Raw genomic sequence first — 21,214 nt, 5'->3', positions numbered from 1 at the left:
ACCTTCATGATTTTGTCTGTGGAAGATAGAGGGAGAATAAAGTGTATAAAGAAGAAACCATGATGGAGTAACCTTCATGATTTTGCCTGTGGAAGATAGAGGGAGAATAAAGTGTATAAAGAAGAAACCATGATGGAGTAACCTTCATGATTTTGTCTGTGGAAGATAGAGGGATGATAAAGTGTATAAAGAAGTAACCATGGTGGAGTAACCTTCATGATTTTGTCTGTGGAAGATAGAGGGAGAATTAAGTGTATAGTGAAGAAACCATGGTGGAGTAACCTTCATGATTTTGTCTGTGGAAGATAGAGGGAGAATAAAGTGTATAGTGAAGAAACCATGGTGGAGTAACCTTCATGATTTTGTCTGTGGAAGATAGAGGGAGAATAAAGTGTATAGTGAAGAAACCATGGTGGAGTAACCTTCATGATTTTGTCTGTGGAAGATAGAGGGAGAATAAAGTGTATAGTGAAGAAACCATATTGGAGTAACCTTCATGATTTTGTCTGTGGAAGATAGAGGGAGAATAAAGTGTATAGTGAAGAAACCATGGTGGAGTAACCTTCATGATTTTGTCTGTGGAAGATAGGGGGAGAATAAAGTGTATAGTGAAGAAACCATGGTGGAGTAACCTTCATGATTTTGTCTGTGGAAGACAGGGGGAGAATAAAGTGTATAGTGAAGAAACCATGGTGGAGTAACCTTCATGATTTTGTCTGTGGAAGATAGAGGGAGATTAAAGTTTATAGTGAAGAAACCATGGTGGAGTAACCTTCATGATTTTGTCTGTGGAAGATAGAGGGAGAAAAGGGTATAGAGAAGAAAATATGATGGAGTAACATTCATGATTCTGTCTGTGGAAGATAGATTGAAAATAAAGTGTATAGTGAAGAAACCATGGTGGAGTAACCTTCATGATTTTGTCTGTGGAAGATAGATGGAGAAAATGGTATAGAGAAGAAACCGTGATGGAGTAACCTTCACGATTTTGTCTGTGGAAGATAGATGGAGAATAAAGTGTATAGTGAAGAAACCATGGTGGAGTAACCTTCATGATTTTGTCTCTGGAAGATAGAGGGAGAATAAAGTGTATAAAGAAAAAACCATGATGGAGTAACCTTCATGATTTTGTCTGTGGAAGATAGGGGGAGAATAAAGTGTATAAAGAAGAAACCATGATGGAGTAACCTTCATGATTTTGTCTGTGGAAGATAGATTGAAAATAAAGTTTATAGTGAAGAAACCATGGTGGAGTAACCTTCATGATTTTGTCTGTGGAAGATAGAGGGAGAATAAAGTGTATAGTGAAGAAACCATGGTGGAGTAACCTTCATGATTTTGTCTGTGGAAGATAGAGGGAGAATAAAGTGTATAGTGAAGAAACCATGGTGGAGTAACCTTCATGATTTTGTCTGTGGAAGATAGGGGGAGAATAAAGTGTATAAAGAAGAAACCATTATGGAGTAACCTTCATGATTTTGTCCGTGGAAGATAGAGGGAGAATAAAATATATAGAGAAGAAACCACGGTGGAGTAACCCTCATGATTTTGTCTGTGAAAGATAGAGGGAGAATAAAGTGTACAAAGAAGAGACCATGGTGGAGTAACCTTCATGATTTTCAAAAAGTAACTCATATACACCAGAACACCATAGACAACATACAATAGAGAATATAAGCCGAAAAGGTCCACGTTACGCAATATACTGTATACAGATGGATCTAAATCCGGGCACGGGGTGGGATATGCTGCAGTGTCCCAAGACAAAACTTATCAGCTCTCTCTTCCTAATAATGCTTCGGTATTTACAGCAGAATTGTATGGAATTGCATCAGCCATTAAAATAATTAAAGAAACATCATTCAATAATTTTGTGATTTTTAGTAACTCGAGAAGCACTATAGAAGCTATTCAGAGTTACAAATCAAAAAATAATATAGTACAACAAATTAAATTATATCTCCATAACTTATGTAATAATGGAAAAAATGTAGAAATGAGTTGGATCCCTGCCCATGTAGGGATCAAAGGAAATGAAGATGCAGACAAAGCAGCCACAGAAGCAACCCACATGACAAGATCAAATGTGAATATCCCTGTTACTGATTATGTAACAGACATAAAAATGGGTATCATAAATAAATGGCAATATATATGGAATAAAGAACCTGAAAGTAATAAATTGAAACAAATAAAACCTAATATTAAAAGACAGAGTTCATCATATCAGAGGAGACACGCACAAGTAATTCTAACACGTCTCAGAATAGGCCATACTCGTCTGACACATGGCCACTTAATGAGCAGCCCACATGGCCAGGCTCCCGAGTGATCAGAGTGCAGGGTGATAATAACAGTTAGACATGTGTTATGTGAGTGTCCAAAGTTTGACCAACAGCAACTGTCAACTTTTGAGAATAAATCAATAAATGAAATTTGGTTGTTCATGAGGAACTGTGGTTTGATAGATAAAATATAAAAATAAGTAAATAATAAAAGCACGAAAACATACCATTTGTCGAATTTAAATTTAAAATCTTTTTTAATATTACTTAATTTATTATGAATTTTAATATACCTTTTTAGTATGGAAGCATGAGTAAATGTATTCATTGTGTGCATGTGTTACAGTATGAGAACGTGAGCGTATGGGGTATTTTATCCTAATCCTTCAGGCAAGTCCTACAAGAGCTGAAAGTCAGATCAGTGGTCTAGTTAAACTACTTTAGTACTACTAATACTTCTCTGTGATAGATAGAGGAAGAATAAATTGCATAAAAAAGAAACCATGATGGAGTAACCTTAATGATTTTGTCTGTGAAAGACAGTGGGAGAATAAAGTGTATAAAGAAGAAACCATGATGGAGTAACCTTCATAATTTTGTCTGTGGAAGATAGAAGGCGAAAAATGGTATAAAGAAGAAGCCATCTTGGAGTAACCTTCATGATTTTGTTTGTGGAAGACAGAGGGAGAATAAAGTGCATAGTGAAGAAACCATGGTAAAATAACCTACATGATTTTGTCTGTGAAAGACAGAGAGAATAAAGTGTACAAAGACGAAACCGTGATGGAATAAGCTTCATCACTTTGTCTGTGGAAGATAGAGGGAGAATAAAGTGTATAGAGAAAAAACCAAGATAGAGTAACCTTCATGATTTTGTCTGTGAAAGATAGATGGAAAATAAAGTGTAAAGAGAAGAAACCATGGTGGAGTAACCTCCATGATTTTGTTTGTGGAAGGTAGAAGAAGAATAAAGTGTCTAGAGAAGAAACCATGGTGGAGTAACCTTCATGATTTTGTCTGTGGAAGATAGACGGAGAATAAAGTGTATAGAGAAGAAACCATGATTGAGTAACCTTTATGATTTTGTCTGCGGAAGATAGAAGGAGAATAAAATGTATACAAAAGAAACCATGATGGAGTAACCTTCATGACTTTGTCTGTGGAAGATAGAGGGAGAATAAAGTGTATAGTGAAGAAACCATGATGGAGTAACCTTCATGATTTTGTCTGTGATAGATAAAGGAAGAATAAATTGTATAAAGAAGAAATCATGATGGAGTAACCTTCATGATTTTGTCTGTGAAAGATAGAGGGAGAAAAAAAGGGTATAAAGAAGAGACCATGATGGAGTAATCTTCATAATTTTGTCCGTGGAAGATAGAAGGAGAAAAAGGGTATAGAGAAGAAACCATGATGGAGTAACCTTCATGATTTTGTCTGTGGAAGACAGAGGAAGACTAAAGTGTATAGTGAAGAAACCAAGGTAGAGTAGCCTACATGATTTTGTCTGTGTAAGATAGAGAGAGAATAAAGTGTATAAAGAAGAAACCATGAAGGAATAACCTTCATGGTTTTGTCTGTGGAAGATAGAGGGAGAATGAAGTGTATAGAGAAGAAATCATGGTGGAGTAACCTTCATGATTTTGTCTGCGTAAGATAGAGAGAGAATAAAGTGTATAAAGAAGAAACCATGAAGGAATAACCTTCATGGTTTTGTCTGTGGAAGACAGATGGAGAATTAAGTGTATAGAGAAGAAGCCATGATGAAGTAACCTTCATGATTTTGTCAGTGGAACATAAAGGGAGAATAAAGTGCACAGAGAAGAAACAATGATGGAGTAACCTTCATGATTTTGTCTGTGGAAGACAGGAGAATAAAGTGTATAGAGAAGAAATCATGGTGGAGTAACCTTCATGATTTTGTCTGTGTAAGATAGAGAGAGAATAAAGTGTATAAAGAAGAAACCATGAAGGAATAACCTTCATGTTTTGTCTTTGGAAGACAGATGGAGATTTAAGTGTATAGAGAAGAAGACATGATGAAGCAACCTTCATGATTTTGTCTGTGGAAGATAGAGGGAGAATAAAGTGTATAGAGAAAAAACCACCTTGGAGTAACCTTTATGATTTTGTAAATGGAAGGTAGAGGGAGAATAAAGTGTATAGAGAAGAAACCATGATGGAGTAACCTTCATGATTTTGTCTGTGGAAGACAGTAGAATAAAGTGTATAGAGAAGAAATCATGGTGGAGTAACCTTCATGATTTTGTCTGTGTAAGATAGAGAGAGAATAAAGTGTATAGAGAAGAAATCATGGTGGTGTAACCTTCATGATTTTGTCTGTGTAAGATAGAGAGAGAATAAAGTGTATAAAGAAGAAACCGTGAAGGAATAACCTTCATGGTTTTGTCTTTGGAAGACAGATGGAGAATTAAGTGTATAGAGAAGAAGCCATGATGAAGTAACCTTCATGATTTTGTCTGTGGAAGATAGAGGGAGAATAAAGTGTATAGAGAAAAAACCACCTTGGAGTAACCTTTATGATTTTGTCTGTGGAAGATAGAAGGAGAAAAAGGGTATAGAGAAGAAACCATGATGGAGTAACCTTCATGATTTTGTCTGTAGAAGACAGGAGAATAACGTATATAGAGAAGAAATCATGGTGGAGTAACCTTCATGATTTTGTCTGTGTAAGATAGAGAGAGAATAAAGTGTATAAAGAAGAAATCATGAAGGAATAACCTTCATGGTTTTGTCTTTGGAAGACAGATGGAGAATTAGGTCTATAGACAAGAAGCCATGATGAAGTAACCTTCATGATTTTGTCTGTGGAAGATAGAGGGAGAATAAAGTGTATAGAGAAAAAACCTCCTTGGAGTAACCTTTATGATTTTGTCTGTGGAAGATAGAGGGAGAATAAAGTGTATACAGAAGAAACCTCCTTGGAGTAACCTTTATGATTTTTTCTGTGGAAGACAGAGGGAGAATAAAGTGTATAGAGAAGAAACCATGATGGAGTAACCTTCATGATTTTGTCTGTGGAAGACAGTAGAATAAAGTGTATAGAGAAGAAATCATGGTGGAGTAACCTTCATGATTTTGTCTGTGTAAGATAGAGAGAGAATAAAGTGTATAGAGAAGAAATCATGGTGGAGTAACCTTCATGATTTTGTCTGTGTAAGATAGAGAGAGAATAAAGTGTATAAAGGAGAAACCATGAAGGAATAACCTTCATGGTTTTGTCTCTGGAAGACAGATGGAGAATTAAGTGTATAGAGAAGAAGCCATGATGAAGTAACCTTCATGATTTTGTCTGTGGAAGATAGAGGGAGAATAAAGTGTATAGAGAAAAAACCACCTTGAAGTAACCTTTATGATTTTGTCTGCGGAAGGTAGAGGGAGAATAAAGTGTATAGAGAAGAAACCATGATGGAGTAACCTTCATGATTTTGTCTGTGGAAGACAGTAGAATAAAGTGTATAGAGAAGAAATCATGGTGGAGTAACCTTCATGATTTTGTCTGTGTAAGACAGAGTGAGAATAAAGTGTATAGAGAAGAAATCATGGTGGTGTAACCTTCATGATTTTGTCTGTGTAAGATAGAGAGAGAATAAAGTGTATAGAGAAGAAATCATGGTGGAGTAACCTTCATGATTTTGTCTGTGTAAGATAGAGAGAGAATAAAGTGTATAGAGAAGAAATCATGGTGGAGTAACCTTCATGATTTTGTCTGTGTAAGATAGAGTGAGAATAAAGTGTATAGAGAAGAAATCATGGTGGAGTAACCTTCATGATTTTGTCTGTGTAAGATAGAGTGAGAATAAAGTGTATAGAGAAGAAATCATGGTGGAGTAACCTTTATGATTTTGTCTGTGTAAGATAGAGAGAGAATAAAGTGTATAAAGAAGAAACCATGAAGGAATAACCTTCATCGTTTTGTCTTTGGAAGACAGATGGAGAATTAAGTGTGTACAGAAGAAGCCATGATGAAGTAACCTTCATGATTTTGTCTGTGGAAGATAGAGGAAGAATAAAGTGTATAGAGAAAAAACCATGATGGAGTAACCTTCATGATTTTGTCTGTGGAAGACAGAGGGAGAATAAAGTGTATATAGAAAAACCATATTGGAATAGCCTTCATGATTTGGTCTATGGAAGATAGAGGGAGACTAATGAGTATAGAAAAAAACCATGATGGAGTAACCTTCATGATTTTGTCTGTGGAAGACAGAGGGAGAATAAAGTGTATATAGAATAAACCATGATGGAGTATCCTTCATGATTTTGTCTGCGGAAGATAGAGGGAGAATAATGTGTACAAAGAACAAAACCACGATGGAGCAACCATCATAATTTTGTTTGTGAAAGATAGAGGGAGAGTAATGCGTATATAGAAGGAGCCACGATACCATTAGCTTCATGGTAATGTCTATAGAAGAGAAGGAAAATAAAATGTTCAACTTTGATAGATAGAGGGAGGATGAAATTAATAATGAAGGAACTAAGATTGGGTAACCTGCATGATTTTGTTCATAAGAGAGAGAGAGAGAGAGAGAGAGAGAGAGAGAGAGAGAGAGAGAGAGAGAGAGGTGTAAAAAGCAACCATAAAGGAGTAACATTCATGACTGTTTTTTGCTGGAACAGATATATACACTTATGGATAAAAAGTCATAGTGCTATAGCCTTCACCATGTCTTGTGTGGAAGAGAGAATAATTCTGTATGGAAAAAAAACAGTGATCTTATTTGTCATTCTATGGCACAGTAAAAAGATAATAAATGGACCTGAAGGAGAATCTACCATATACCACTGATGAGATTTCTCAACAGAAAGGATGAAGTCACGGGAAGAGAAGACTAATCACATTGGAAAATTTTTCACATTCTCAAACGATACTTATTCGTAAAAATGTCGTGGTCCTCATGCCTGTCAGCGGCTTCCACCCGAGTCTGTTCCTTGTCGCCTTTGTGGAGCTATTTCTGACGGAACTGTTCCAGAATCCTCAGTGTGCGTAATTGTCCCCGCTCTTGGTATCCTGTACAGTAGATTGACTGGTGTCTGGAGTTCGAAATTAAATCTACCACTAGTGTCGACACAGCCTCACCGGGCACTGTGACCTGTTGACGACAGCAGCGAGGAGCTGCTAGCAGCACACTGAATCACAATCACCGATGCTGTCCCACATGAGACGCTGCTTCCGAAACATCGGGAACAACCGAATACGTTCATACGTTCATACCACTGCTGGGGCGGGGGAGAGGAACGTACGTATAGCGTTTCGATAAAGAGTGTGTCTCAACTCTCCAGTTACTAAACTGCTCTACGTCCTGCGCGTTGTCAGTCACACGAATGAACAAAACAATGGTTTCATGAAGGACAAAGAGAGAAACGTATTAGACGAGATTTTACGGAAAAGTACTGGTGACTTCATATTAATAAATAAATAGATAAACAAATAAAGGTTATAAAATATGGCGAGAGTAAGATAAAGTTTTAATTTGTTGAAACTAAGTTATAATACGAGGATTTTAGTCGCTGAAGAAGTGATAAGATACGAATAGGTTAAAATTTCATAAAACTTACTGAGGGCAGGAACCTCATTTTCACCGAATTTTTCAGAATTTAAGATTTTATCTAAAGAAAAATTAAGATTTTATCTCTAAGAGAACATTTAAGATTTTATCTCTAAAGGAGAAAAGTTACGATAATTAATACCCCGGCTGAAAAGACTGAAGTTTTACTGCTTCAAAACGTTTCATATGATAAAAGTTTCATTGGGTTGGCGTCATTTTCTCAGACTTCATTTTCCTATTTTCAGAGAGAGAGAGAGAGAGAGAGAGAGAGAGAGAGAGAGAGAGAGAGAGAGAGAGAGAGAGAGAGAGAGAGAGAGACGTTTCCTCCCTGTCAGACGTCTTAGATTAGGGATGTTTTCGTTTAAGGAAGTTTTTTCCTAGTTACATTTTTTTCTATAAAGGAAATATTTTTCCTGGTTTGAAGTCATCCTTCAAGAAGACTTATTACCTTGGTTGCATTCTTCAGAATAAGATATCTTTTCCCTGTTCGAGACATGTATCTCTTTATTTATATATATATATATATATATATATATATATAATTACACTACTCTACTCTACTCCGGTGGCTCTCGGGCCTCTTGGTGGCCCATGGCCGCTTGCACCAGACCTCTCCACGCTCCTCTGTTGAGAGCTGTGTCTCTGCAGTTATTCTCAGGATCCTCCACTCCCAATTCTCTTAGATCTCTAAACACATTATCTTTCCATCTCATCCTCGGTCTCCCCACCGGTCTTCTCCCTTCCACTTTAGGCATTCTGCCCTCTTCCATTCTAACCACATGTCCAGCCCAACGTATCCTCTGCGATCTTACAGAGCCAGTTATTAGCTGTTGTCTGGTTGAATCTTTCATTTCACTGTTGTGCCTTCTTCTCCAAACACCTTCATTTATATCGTAAATGGGACCCGTCATTCTACGCAAAATGTTATTTTCAAAAACCAGTAGTTTCTGTTCTTGACGTTTAGTCAGTGTCCAGGCCTCACAACCATATAGTACTAGGGTCCTGATAATGGTGCTGTAAATTCTTAATTTGGTAGACCTTGTGCTGTTTCTTCTCTTTAAAAGATGTTGTAGACTGTAAAAGCATCTGTTCATGCTGTAATTCTCTCTCCATCTCATTTCTGGGTGTTAACATACTTCCTAGATATTTAAATTCCCTCACGCTCTCAGTATCTCCCATATTTTGTTGTTGCTGTTGTTGTTGGTTGTTCCTTGACACCCTCACCATTTTGGTTTTACTTCCACTGATCTCTAGTCCCACTCTGGCAGCAGTTTCTTTGATTGGTATATACAACCGTTCTATATTTTGCATATCTGTACCTATTTGTCAACATCACCTGCAAATGCAAGGACTTTGGCACTTATATCTCCGTAGGTGACCCACCCTCAACTTCCTCGATACCCCGCATTATTTTCTCTAAAATTAGATTAAATAACATTGGAGATAGAAGGGGTCCCTGTCTCAAACATGTTTTAATTTCAAAACATTCTGTCTTTTTCCTTCCCACCTGGACACAACTCTTACTATTCCTGTAGCATACTTTTAACAAGTTTATAAGCTTTTCTGGTATACCGAATTCCTTCACAACATTCCACATTGATGGTCTAAGGATGCTATCGTACGCTTGTTTAAAGTCTACAAAAACCTGTCACATGTCTCTATTATACTCCCAGTGTTTTTCTATTATCTGTCTAATAGTAAAAATCTGGTCAGTTGTTGATCTTCCTTTTCTGAATCTGCATTGATATTCACCCAATGCTGTCTCTATGTAAGGTTCTAATTTATCTTCTATAATTTTGGCTAGTACCTAATAGCAGGTTGGCCGAAGCGTAATTCCTCTATATATAATTGATTGAATACAGAATTTAGGCCAAAGGCCAAGCACTGGGACCTATGAAGTCATTCAGCGCTGAAACGGAAATTGACAGTAAAAGGTTTGAAAGGTGTAACAGGAGGAAAACCTCGCAGTTGCACTATGAATCAATTGTTAAGAGAGGGTGGAAAGTAAGATGGAAGACAGAGAATGTGCACGGAGGTAGAGTACAAGAAACGAAAGGGGTTGAAGCAAGGGGGCGCTACCTCACATGGGATATATATATATATATATATATATATATATATATATATATATATATATATATATATATATATATATATATATATATATATATATATACACACACAAACATTTTATATATATATATATATATATATATATATATATATATATATATATATATATATATATATATATCCTTGTCCCATGAGAAGAAAGTCGTGTAACTTTTTGATCGCCAAGTCTAACCCAGCTAGAGTTGCCAAGTACAATTTAACGGAGGACTCCCTATACAGCTTTAGCCAGCCGTGGTATTGCATCACTTTACGCATTTCGCTGAAAATGAGTAAGAGTAAAAAAGTTCTCTACATACAGGATCTTTCTTATTACTCTCAGTTCATGAACAGCCTTTACTGTTTGCGTGGCTTCGTCAAGCGAACGTGATTTTGACTGACATCCGCGATGGGCGGATATGAGCAAGAGGCAATTTTGATAACATACGTTTTGCTTGACCGCTGGGAGTGGGAGTCCTTAACTCCTATAGCCGCCTCGGGTCATATAAGTAACGTAATGCAAATCTAGATGATAACACTCACGCACATATGCAAACACACACACTCATATAAATCTATATACAGCATATATACTGTATATGTGTGTGAATTCGAGAAGTTCAGAGGGCAATTACACAGGTATCTGGTAAAAAAGAGACCAGTAGATTCCACACACACACACACACACACACACACACACACACACACACACACACACACATATATATATATATATATATATATATATATATATATATATATATATATATATATACGTATATAGAATTATAGTGTGTGTGTGTTAGTTAGATACTAGATAATTAAAAAAGTTTATCTTACGGTGAAACTCATCTAGATATGCATTGCTTTACTTTATGACCATAGGCGACTATAGGAATTAACGACTCCAAGTCTCGGCGTTTAAGCGAAACGTGTTATCAAAAATCCGCCTTGTCAGTGAAAATTACGTTGTTTGGCTAAGCCACGTAAACAATAAAGGCTATTTCGTTTCGACGCAGAACGTAAAGTGACGCATTACCAAGCCTGACTGAAGCTGTGGGGGGAGTCTGCGTTACAATGTACTCTGGCTGGCTGGGTTCAGACTTGCTGTCAAAACGTTTGACGATATTCCGCGTGGGGGACATTGATTCTTTTGAGTATCTTGTCTTCTTATACTACACATACATGCATATACACATATACATACATATATATACATATATGTAATGTACATATATACACACATATATACAGTATATATATATAATCATTAAGCTTAATGACTGTATATAAATCACGGTCTGATAAAAGTTTCACATATATATATATATATATATATATATATATATATATATATATATATATATATATATATATATATATATATATATATATATATATATATGTGTGTGTGTGTGTGTGTGTGTGTGTATGCATGTATGTACTGTACACGAAGACAAGATACTCAAAAGGATCATTGTCCTGCATGAAGGAAATCGTCAAACGCTTTGACAATAAAGTAAAAAAATATATATTATATATACAGTATATATATATATATATATATATATATATATATATATATATATATATATATATGTATGTGTGTGTGTGTGTGTGTCTGTCCGTGAGAGTGCGTGTGCCATACGTATATCTGCATCACTTAATCATTAGTTAATGTAAAAAACATGTTATGTTTTAAAATATTACATTATCAAATATTTCTGTTAAAACATAGGTTGTTTATATTCTGGGCACAGCGTTTATCGTTGTGAAATTGCTTCAGAAGTTTGAATGTTGAATAATGACGTACGTCAACCTCAGATAACCTCATTGTTGATGTTTTTGTCGTTACTTTAGTTGCTCTGATACCAACGGCACGTCCTTCTCGAGTTCGACCAAATCCCTTAAGGAGAAATAAGCATGCAGTTTGCTGGCATCGTGTCGTCAATTTTAGTTTGCACCCTTTGAAGACGCCAGCGTTCTTACTCGAAGAACAAGAAGGACGTGATTAAAATTCGTAATTTGTTTCTGCCTTCACTGAATCATTTTTTCTTGGAAAAAACGGCCATATACATAAGCATGTATGTACGTATGTATGTATGTATGTATGTATCCACGTAGGTGCAACAGTCATCAGATACGTTCACCGTGCTCCAAGTTATACGTATGGCTGTTTTTCTATTGGCTGGATAATCTTAAACCTTCTGCAGTAGACCAGGGATTTTGGGGTGGGAGAGGAACAGTGCTACCAACTTTCCCGAAGTAACTTACTATTTATACGAAAGCAACACGTAATAGGAACTACAACATAATACGTACGCTTTTATCCATGTATTTATGAAGGTACTTATTTTATGTACGCATATATGTATATTCTAAAATAACACGATGAGCGCTAAATACGTACGAGTAGAAATCTCTGATCGTGATGGCATACGTTTGACCATAAAATTCCCAGGCCTGCCAACACAACTTTTTATATAAAAAATCGTATTCACGAGTCTGTAATGACGCTCAATTCTCATCATTAAATTCTGTTGGTATTATGGGGGTCTCCATAATTCTGGCTATTTCAAATCACCATACGATATTCATTGGCTACTGCAATTTAGGAAATGAAGCAGTGTTAATGAAAAGAAGGTACAAACAAATTTACATAAACTTATTTAAACCACAATAAATAAGGAAAAATACTGAGCAGTTCTCAGCCTCAGCTTACTGTGCAAAGTATTTCATTTTTTCTCACCGTTTACTGCAAATGTTCATGCCATGTGTCTGCGTCTTACGTGTGTGGGAACAAGCACGTGAATACACTCATCTACCAATAGAAAGTTTCTCTCTCTCTCTCTCTCTCTCTCTCTCTCTCTCTCTCTCTCTCTCATATTTCATTCAGTACTTGTTTTAGCCTGAGCCAGCATTGTGCTTGCGCGGGCTCTTGCTCGTAGAGCAGCCCTTAAAATTTCATTCTGAAATTATTATTCTATGAGTGTATGAACTTTTATATATTTAAAGATGTTCACATTTTGAATGGTAAGATGAAAATGCATTGCAATGCCGGCTTATAATGCATAATCAATGTGATAGTAGTATTATCATTGTTGTTATTTTGAATTATAACAAAGATATTAATACTTATTGGACTCCAACAACCTAACACGCAAAAAATTACAATAAGATCGGGCTTGGCATTTCCTTTCCCTGCTTGAAGTGTTTTCGCTCTAAGTGGAAGTTACCAGAAACGTATGAAGTGCCACACGGTTGATTTTTTTTTTTTTTTTTTGGGGTCGGAAGGGTGCGTTTCATTACTGCAAAATTTGGTGTCATACCCGGCACTTTTTCATAGTGATATCTGACACATTTCTTTAATGTTCATACACATTCATGGCGACTATTTATTATCTATATGCGTCAGAAATACGTCCAGGCTTGCTCAAACGCTCATGCGCAACTGGCAACTGAATCACCGCTCTGGCGCTCTCAGTATATCGTCAGCCACCGCTCTAGACTACAAGTCTGCACGAGTTGGTATAGCAATTATTAAGTTTCATATGGTTATTTCATTTTAAATGAAAAAACTAAAGGCCATTCTGAGTACCTCTGAGAGTGCTATCTGTATTTCCCTGAATGAAAAAGACGTCTGCATCGACATGGAAGCAATATTCGAACTAACGAATTCACAGAACGCTGACATCGACCCCCTCTCGCATCTATACGTCGACAATGACGAAAACAAGGTTATCGTCGAGTCACTGGGCGTCCCCACGGACATCGAGTTCGAAGGTAAGGAGCTTCGTGTGAGGCAAAAACGTATTGTGATAGAGATTCCAACAACCCCCCGCCCCTCCACCCCCCACAACACCCGTGATTGTTTTCGTTAAGGCTGTGACGTCAGGTGATACCTAGCCAAGTAACTCCTTTGCTAGACGTCATATCGTTAATGGTCATATTTCTATTCGATCTTCTGCTGACTTCGACCTTGAATAGCTGCGTTTCATGCGATGATCGATCCAGTTAATAATGACAGAATAAAAAAAAACTGGATTACTTTCGATTTATGTCTATGCCTCTAACTGAGTTCTAGTACAAGTTAGTGGAGGAATTCTCACCTGCTTCGTGGCTAAATTTGCGAGAGAAATGTGAAATAGAGGTCAGAAGTGCTCTGTATGTTATCTTTTTTTTTTTTTAAAGACGCTCAAGTGTGAGTGGTACTGGTGTATGACATACTTTCTCTCCTTTCATTCTCAGGTTGCGAATTCCTTGAGCAAGGAACGACCTCAGATAATCCATTCACTTGCTCGATAGACCTGCCATTCGAAGACTGGAATGACCTCGATGATTCCAGCAACTACACTGCAGAGACTTTACTGTTTGACCAAAATGAAAGTGATCTTAATGGCTCCTTGCACCAAACTCCTCTCTCCAGTGAAGTTAAGGAAGAACCGCCGAGGAGGAGGAGGAGAGGTCGCAGACCAAAAGCAGAAGCTCTTTTATATCCTTCCCTGCCCAGGGGGAGTAGACCCAAAAAGCATAAACTGTATGAGATGGCCCAGCCATTTCAGGATGAGATGACGGAGAAAAGGCGACAGAATGCCATCAATGCAAAGAAGCACAGGGACCAAACGAAAGGGCACATACAGTCCTTACGCAGCCAAATAGAAGAAGTTAAGAAAGAGACAGAAGAACTCTCCAAACTGTCGCAGAAGTTAACGGATAACATCAAATTATTACAACAGTTTCAGGGCACCCTCCGGGAACGTGTTCTCGACATGACATCACATTTTCCTCAGGGAAGTCTTTAACTCCTTGAAGGCATATCAAGAACCTCCTTTAGAGGTTCTTGATATGCAAGTACATTGATTTATGCTAGATTTGATGTAGGAGATCCTTAAAAAAAAATAATGAGCCAGGGACCAGTCTTGGATATTGTCTTTCATTCAGACGGCTGCCTAATTTTACCTTACACCACATAAGAGAAAATCTCCCTAATTAGGATTTTAACTTCATGTGCACAAAAGAATGAAAATGAGATATTTCTGAATCAGGGGACAGAGCAGCAATAGGACACGTTAGGGAAATTTATGTTTCTTTTTGAGAAGAGATTAATCTTATGAGCCTTGAACACAGCTTAGTTATTAAACTGGCTCTTTTCTTACATATGTCAACACTGGTCATTTACAAAAGACTTTCAAACTGAAACTAAGTAAAAAAAAAAAGCTTATTGCCCTCTTTTACTAAGGGCCTACTAATGGACACCTAACAAAACATAACTTCATAATGTTTGACGTCCCTGTTTCCTAAGCAATACGAAGTAAACGGCTACCATGAATATCAGTCTCATTATAGCAGGAAAAAGAGGAATTTCCAAGCACACAAACTTCCACATTCATCGATTCAAAGCACAGTTTGTCACATGACTACTTCTAAACTTATCCTCGAAAGACACGATATGGAGAGGAACTTGCCGAGACCCTAAAGATCCCTGAGAATCACTTGGTAGCTAAGCTGTCCGTACTTACAGCAATCTGGACTGTCAGCAACTTAATCTAGCCGAACAATCTTTAAGAATCGCCTCGGAATGTTCCTAAAGAAAATATGCCATGTTTCCGCATTCAGTAACATACTTATCATCAAATGCAAAAGCTTTACCGAACCGGTAAAATAGACATTCCACCTGTTCCCAGGGGACATGAAGTATACCTTAGTTTAACCAGACCACTGAGCTGATTGACAGCTCTCCTAAGGCTGGTCCGCAGGATTAGACTTATTTTACGTGGTTATGGACCAATTGGTTACCTAGCAACGGGAGCCTTCATACTAAATGTGACTTTTTCCAGTTTCCAGAATGTCTCGTTTTTGTTAAATAAAGAGCCTGTTCATTAAATATAAGGAAAGTAGTGAATTTCATGTGGACTTGTGAGCAACGGAACTACAGGAAGGGTTGATATTACACCGCTTCTTTTTCAGTTGCATTCAGATATTCGGTTCGTCGTTCTCTACAACTCTTTGAAGCAAAGGAATTTATTTCTGGTGATAGAAATTAAATTCTCGCTGTAATGTGGTTCGGATTCCACAATAAGCTGTAGGTCCCGTTGCTAGGTAACCAATTGGTTCTTAGCCACGTAAAATAAATCTAATCCTTCGGGCCAGCCCTAGGAGAGCTGTTAATCAGCTCAGTGGTCTGGTTAAACTAAGGTATACTTAACTTTTGAAGCAAAGGGTTATGCCACGGGCAACCAGATGCCCATATCCAGCCCAGGCCAGAAATTAACTAGCTGGTAGCAATGCGTCTCTCAAAGGGTAAGTTTTGTAAGAATGGGAAGTTCAAAATTTACTTTCTCTTCTCTCTCTCTCTCTCTCTCTCTCTCTCTCTCTGTCATGACCATAACCTTTTCAGTTTTTGTTAATTTTCTAAGCATTAAAGTTGTTATTCGTTTTGTTATTATCATCATTATAATTATTATTATTTCCAAGATGCTTCTTTCATGACAAATAAAGTAGTCTCAAGACTTCAGTGCATGTGTATGCATGCATACCTAAAATGCAGTGGTTAGTGACCACACTGATCACTATATTCTTCAGTTTCTGTTTATTCCCTTTCAGTGGAGATCTCGCCTTCAAAGAAAGGCAGCCAAGATTTTTTCCCCCCTTTCGAAGGAGGAAAAACCTGTAAGTTGGACCCAGCTCACCCGCCCTGGCTTCTCCGATCTGCTTTTACCACTGACTGTTGCTGACAACGCGTGACTTGTCATTCCACATGACATTCAGAGGTAGCTGACGCACTCATGTGTGCAGTTGTTGTTTTGTGTCAAGAAGAAAGACGACAGCCAGATTTCAATCCAAGTTCATTGGTACTTCCCTTTCCTGTTTCTGAAGGTCGGATAGCGTTGATCCATTAATTATTAAAAGGAAGGATGCGATTAGATCTAGTGATCAAACAGCATTATCATTAAAGAAAATGTATTGTTTTTAGAAAGTTAATTGAAAGTCATGCTAATGCGTTTTGATGAGAATTTCTACATATTGTCGGATAACCACCTAACTTCTCTACCATTACAGACCAAGGAAATAAGGCTGCGGTCGTCAACAGTGTGACAAAATTGGTCTCCTCTCCACGACGACAAGAGAAAATGCCGCAGTGAAACACCCCAGAATCCTTTTCCAGCAACCGTTGTCTCATGGACAATGTCCTCATTGAAATGTTTACACGTAAGTGAAGGAAGTTACATGATTCAAGAGACGAAGCTTCGCATTTGCATGGATATAAGATGATGGAGAATAAGATTTTCCGAGCACTGTTGCTTGTTTAATCAACACAGTGACAGCAAGTGAAAAAACAAAGAGTGCAGCGAAAATAAGATATCGTTCCCTTTCTCTGTGATAAAGCACTAGGGCAAAGTAGATACAAAAATGGTGTCAAAGACGGTGAGTAAGTGTTAAGTTCAAAGTCAGTGATCTAACAAAGGAACTGACAGAACAATGTCAAGCTGTTTGGAAAAAGAATAAATGTTTGGATTTTGTGTTCAGTGAGCCTCCTTTGTATATACAGGTCTGGTAGTCCTTTGTATTTGAAAAACCAAAAATGAATTTTAAGCCCATGCCTTATGCTTGATACCAGAAACTTAAAATAGCAACTTAGAAAAATACAAAACTTTGCTTTTTATTGACGTGGAAAGGTCAACGAATTTCTTGTGTGTTGCAGCAAATAATTTGAGTGTCCGAGTACAGCAATCATGTTGTTGTTGTTTCAGTGTTAAATGTGGCCATCTAGGTTTGCTCACGAGAAATGTTTTAGCAACCATGAACGTGAGAGTTTTGGTTTAGGACACTGGAGGAGGTCAGACACACAAAAGAATGGAGAAAATAAATCCATGGACAGATACAATTAGGTTTGAATCCAAAGCGGATTTCAATCAATTCTTCACCTGCCTTGAATGTAAATCCCTCCACTGATCCCATTACGTTTAAAGCCAAAGTGGATTTCAATCATTTTGTCACCTGCTTCGAAGGTAAATCCCTCCACTGGTTCCATTATGTCTAAATCCAAAGCGGATTTCAATCATTTTTTCACTTACCTTGAAAGTAAATCCCTCCCCTGAATCCACTGGGTTTAAAGTAAATCCTTCCCCTGATTCCAAGGGTTTAAATCCAAAGCAAATTTCAATCATTTCTGCACCTACTTTATTCACCCTGGGACCTTCTTTCTCTGTTAGTTAATGGCCCTCATAAAGAATAACCAAGACTGAGACGAGCTTCAAAGGTTTAAGTGTTGTTTGGTGTTTGTTATATAGGAAAGCCTGCGAAAAGAGTGAAAGATATAACATATTACGTCGAATATTAGGCACAAAAGTCTGAAAATATTATTACAACATGAGAACGTGAATGCACAGGAGATCACAAAGACTGCACAAAATAAGAACAATCCTTCACGAAATTTCCGAGAGAATGTTTTCAGTCACGTGGCAGTAAACTGAAATAAAGTAACTGTGAATATCCGAATGTTAAAGATGCCAGATGAAGCGACCATATAGCGACATTAATGGAACACTCTTGAAAAGAATGACGTGTCTCGACGAGAGTTATTGTAGATATTTCCATTAACAAAGACAAGTAACAAAGGATAGCATGCATCATTTGTGTCATGGCTCTGTCCCAGACTGGTCTCCATAGCAATGATTTAACAACCGATATTTTATCTTTAAGTTTTTCATTTACAATATTTTTTTAGCTTACGTTAAATATCCGCAACCAATATCACGGAAGTTGATCGTAATTCAAGGATTCTCTTGCTAACGACCTCCAATCAGAGATTACAGCTGACATACATCGGCCAATAAGAAGCAAGACGTAATCTTCGGCTGAAGATATTTAACGTCAGGTGGCTAACTGATCTGAACGAAAATTTCCCTGATTGATGTAAGCCTAATATCTTTCAATATATTTTTGTTAAATCAAGTTATTGGTTTTTTTTTTTTTGTACGGTGTCATTGCAACATAAACATTTATTTACAAAAATTTATGCACATAGAGAAAATTAATGGTTTACCTTGGTTGGGTATAACAATATGCTTGAAATAAACTTAACGAACAGTTTAACAATGAATTTTTTGTATCATTTCAAGAATACAAACCGAATCTCAATGTAATCTTGTTTGCAATCCTGTCAAATTAATGTTCCTTCCTTTCCTTAACGATTATTTTGACGAACCAGTCAGAAACTATGAGCATACGTATCCCACAAGTATGTATACACATTATTTATGTATGTATAGATGTATATTGTAAGTTATTCGATTTATGTGTGTGTATATATATAAGCGATGTCAGGCAGGTCAGCCGATCGAGGCTACGGCCTACCCCAACGCCAAATCAAAGTCCTTCAAAAGAAGGCATCGTGCTTACTCCATACAAAAATGGGAAAAAAAGCATGTTAAAACGAAGAAGATATATATATATATATATATATATATATATATATATATATATATATATATATATATATATATATATCACAAACATTAGGCTATATGTTTAATACCCAAATCTTTCTACTTTCGGGAATATCACCCAAGGGGCATCATAGTTGATAAACTATTCGGTACCTGGGGGACTCGAACCCTTATCGACGACTTTCAGTCGACGTCGGTAACCATTCGGCTGTCAAAAATAGTTACCGACGTCGAAGTAAGTCGTCGATACGTACTGTCGGGCGTTCGAGTCTCCCGGCTACCGAATCGTTTATCAGTTACAATTCCCCTTCGGTGATATTCCCGAAGTAGAGCGAATTGGATATCAAACGACAATTTTAGCATAATGTTTGTGAAAAACAAAATGTTACAGTAATGTGATATAAAATCACACACACACACATATATATATGTATATACTGTACTGTATATGTATATATATATATATATATATATATATATATATATATATATATATATATATATATATATATATATATATTGTGAGTGTTTGTGTGTATGTGGATCCTATTGTAAGTCATACCTTACGCCATTATAACTTAATCGTTAGAGTATTCCCTCCTCATTTCCTAATTCATGTTCCTACTGGAGATTGCAGTAATTCTTTAACCGCTTTGACGACAATTCTGACCTGTATATATACAACATTCTACAGGGATGACATACGGAACAATGACCATCTGATTAGTCCCAAATAATGGCAGATATTGAGAGTGGAAACTAACTTTTACTAGATTCTGGTTAATTTGATATTTCATAATTTAAGGATACTTTTCTTAATGAACCAACCGCCCCCACCGGGAACTGATGGGCAAAAGAGTCCCGACAAGTGGTCCAAGGGGCAGCGCAAACTCCTTCATTTTAGCCAAAACGTATCGCTCTGCTCAGGCAAACAAAGCCCCCTTTTGCTTGCTGACGTGTTTTCTTGTAAATTTGTATATGATGAAGTAAATGATTCCACTGAGAGTCAACGGAGAATCTATACTACTCACTAGCAGCGAAAATGAGGCACGTCTGACAAGTTACAAAGATGCAGGCCATACCCATGTGCTTCCAGTTTCATGTGTTAATTAAGTTGCTATCATTCAGAAGAAGGAAAATTTGGCATCGCAACTACTCACAGCGATGGTGGTTTTGTGCGTTACGCGTCAGCTCTCTCTCTCTCTCTCTCTCTCTCTCTCTCTCTCTCTCTCTCTCTCTCTCTATAATGACCTTCTAACACAGCCAAAATGCTGCCATCTATTAATAGTTCCTTTTATCGGCAAATTATTAACCAATTCAACACGGGTACCCCCAAATAATGGCAGATATTGAGAGTGGAACCTAACTTTTACCAGAATCTCGTTAATTTGATATTTCAGACATTTGAGGATACTTTTCTTAGTGAACCCCCCCCCCAAAAAAAAGGCACTGATGGGCAAAAGAATCCCGACAAGTGTCCAAGGGGCAGCGCAAACTCCTTCATTTTAGCCAAAACGTATCGCTCTGCTCAGGCAAACGAAGCCGAGACCCGTTGTTACTGTAGATCACCCCCTTTACTAGCTGACGGCTTTTAAATTTTTCCTCGTAAATTTGTATATGATGAAGTAAATGATTCCACTGAGAGCCAACGGAGAATCTATACTACTCACTATCAGCGAAAATGAGGCACGTCTGACAAGTTACTAAGATGCAGGCCACACCTAGAGTAGTAGTAGAAGTCCGGAATTGCCTTTGAAACGGCTCCTCTAGCAGCGCGTCTCAATAGTAGTAGTAGTAG

At 37.3% G+C, this 21,214-nt stretch overlaps 1 protein-coding gene across 2 annotated transcripts; it reads left to right on the top strand.

Moving 5' to 3' along the window:
• Positions 1-13,422: 13,422 nt before the first annotated feature.
• LOC136847126 (uncharacterized) lies at positions 13,423-19,070 on the top strand. 2 transcript variants are annotated; one of them, XR_010855625.1, is made up of 4 exons: positions 13,450-13,750; positions 14,216-16,267; positions 16,571-16,737; positions 17,027-19,070. XR_010855625.1 is itself a non-coding variant. In XM_067118483.1 (2 exons), exons 1-2 carry the CDS (start codon positions 13,537-13,539, stop codon positions 14,767-14,769), a joined length of 768 nt encoding a protein of 255 aa, XP_066974584.1. In that variant the 5' UTR covers positions 13,423-13,536; the 3' UTR covers positions 14,770-14,902. The 2 variants fall into 2 exon arrangements, 1 of the variants encoding a protein (XP_066974584.1); XM_067118483.1 differs by lacking the exons at positions 16,571-16,737; positions 17,027-19,070 and having other exon boundaries at positions 13,423-13,750; positions 14,216-14,902.
• The last annotated feature ends 2,144 nt before the right edge of the window (positions 19,071-21,214 follow it).

This window comes from Macrobrachium rosenbergii, chromosome 16, assembly GCF_040412425.1.
Source record: "Macrobrachium rosenbergii isolate ZJJX-2024 chromosome 16, ASM4041242v1, whole genome shotgun sequence".
NCBI classification, from domain to species: Eukaryota; Metazoa; Arthropoda; class Malacostraca; order Decapoda; family Palaemonidae; genus Macrobrachium; species Macrobrachium rosenbergii.
The sequence above is the reverse complement of the archived record's forward strand: the minus strand, read 5'-3'. Positions and strand labels throughout refer to the sequence as shown.

What these genes read in the sequence shown, in the direction of transcription:
- LOC136847126 (XM_067118483.1), top strand. Translation starts at nt 13,537, where the DNA reads ATGAAAAAACTAAAGGCCATTCTGAGTACCTCTGAGAGTGCTATCTGT. An exon ending in CACGGACATCGAGTTCGAAG is followed by an intron (nt 13,751 to 14,215) that starts GTAAGGAGCTTC and finishes TTTCATTCTCAG; the next exon opens with GTTGCGAATTCCTTGAGCAA.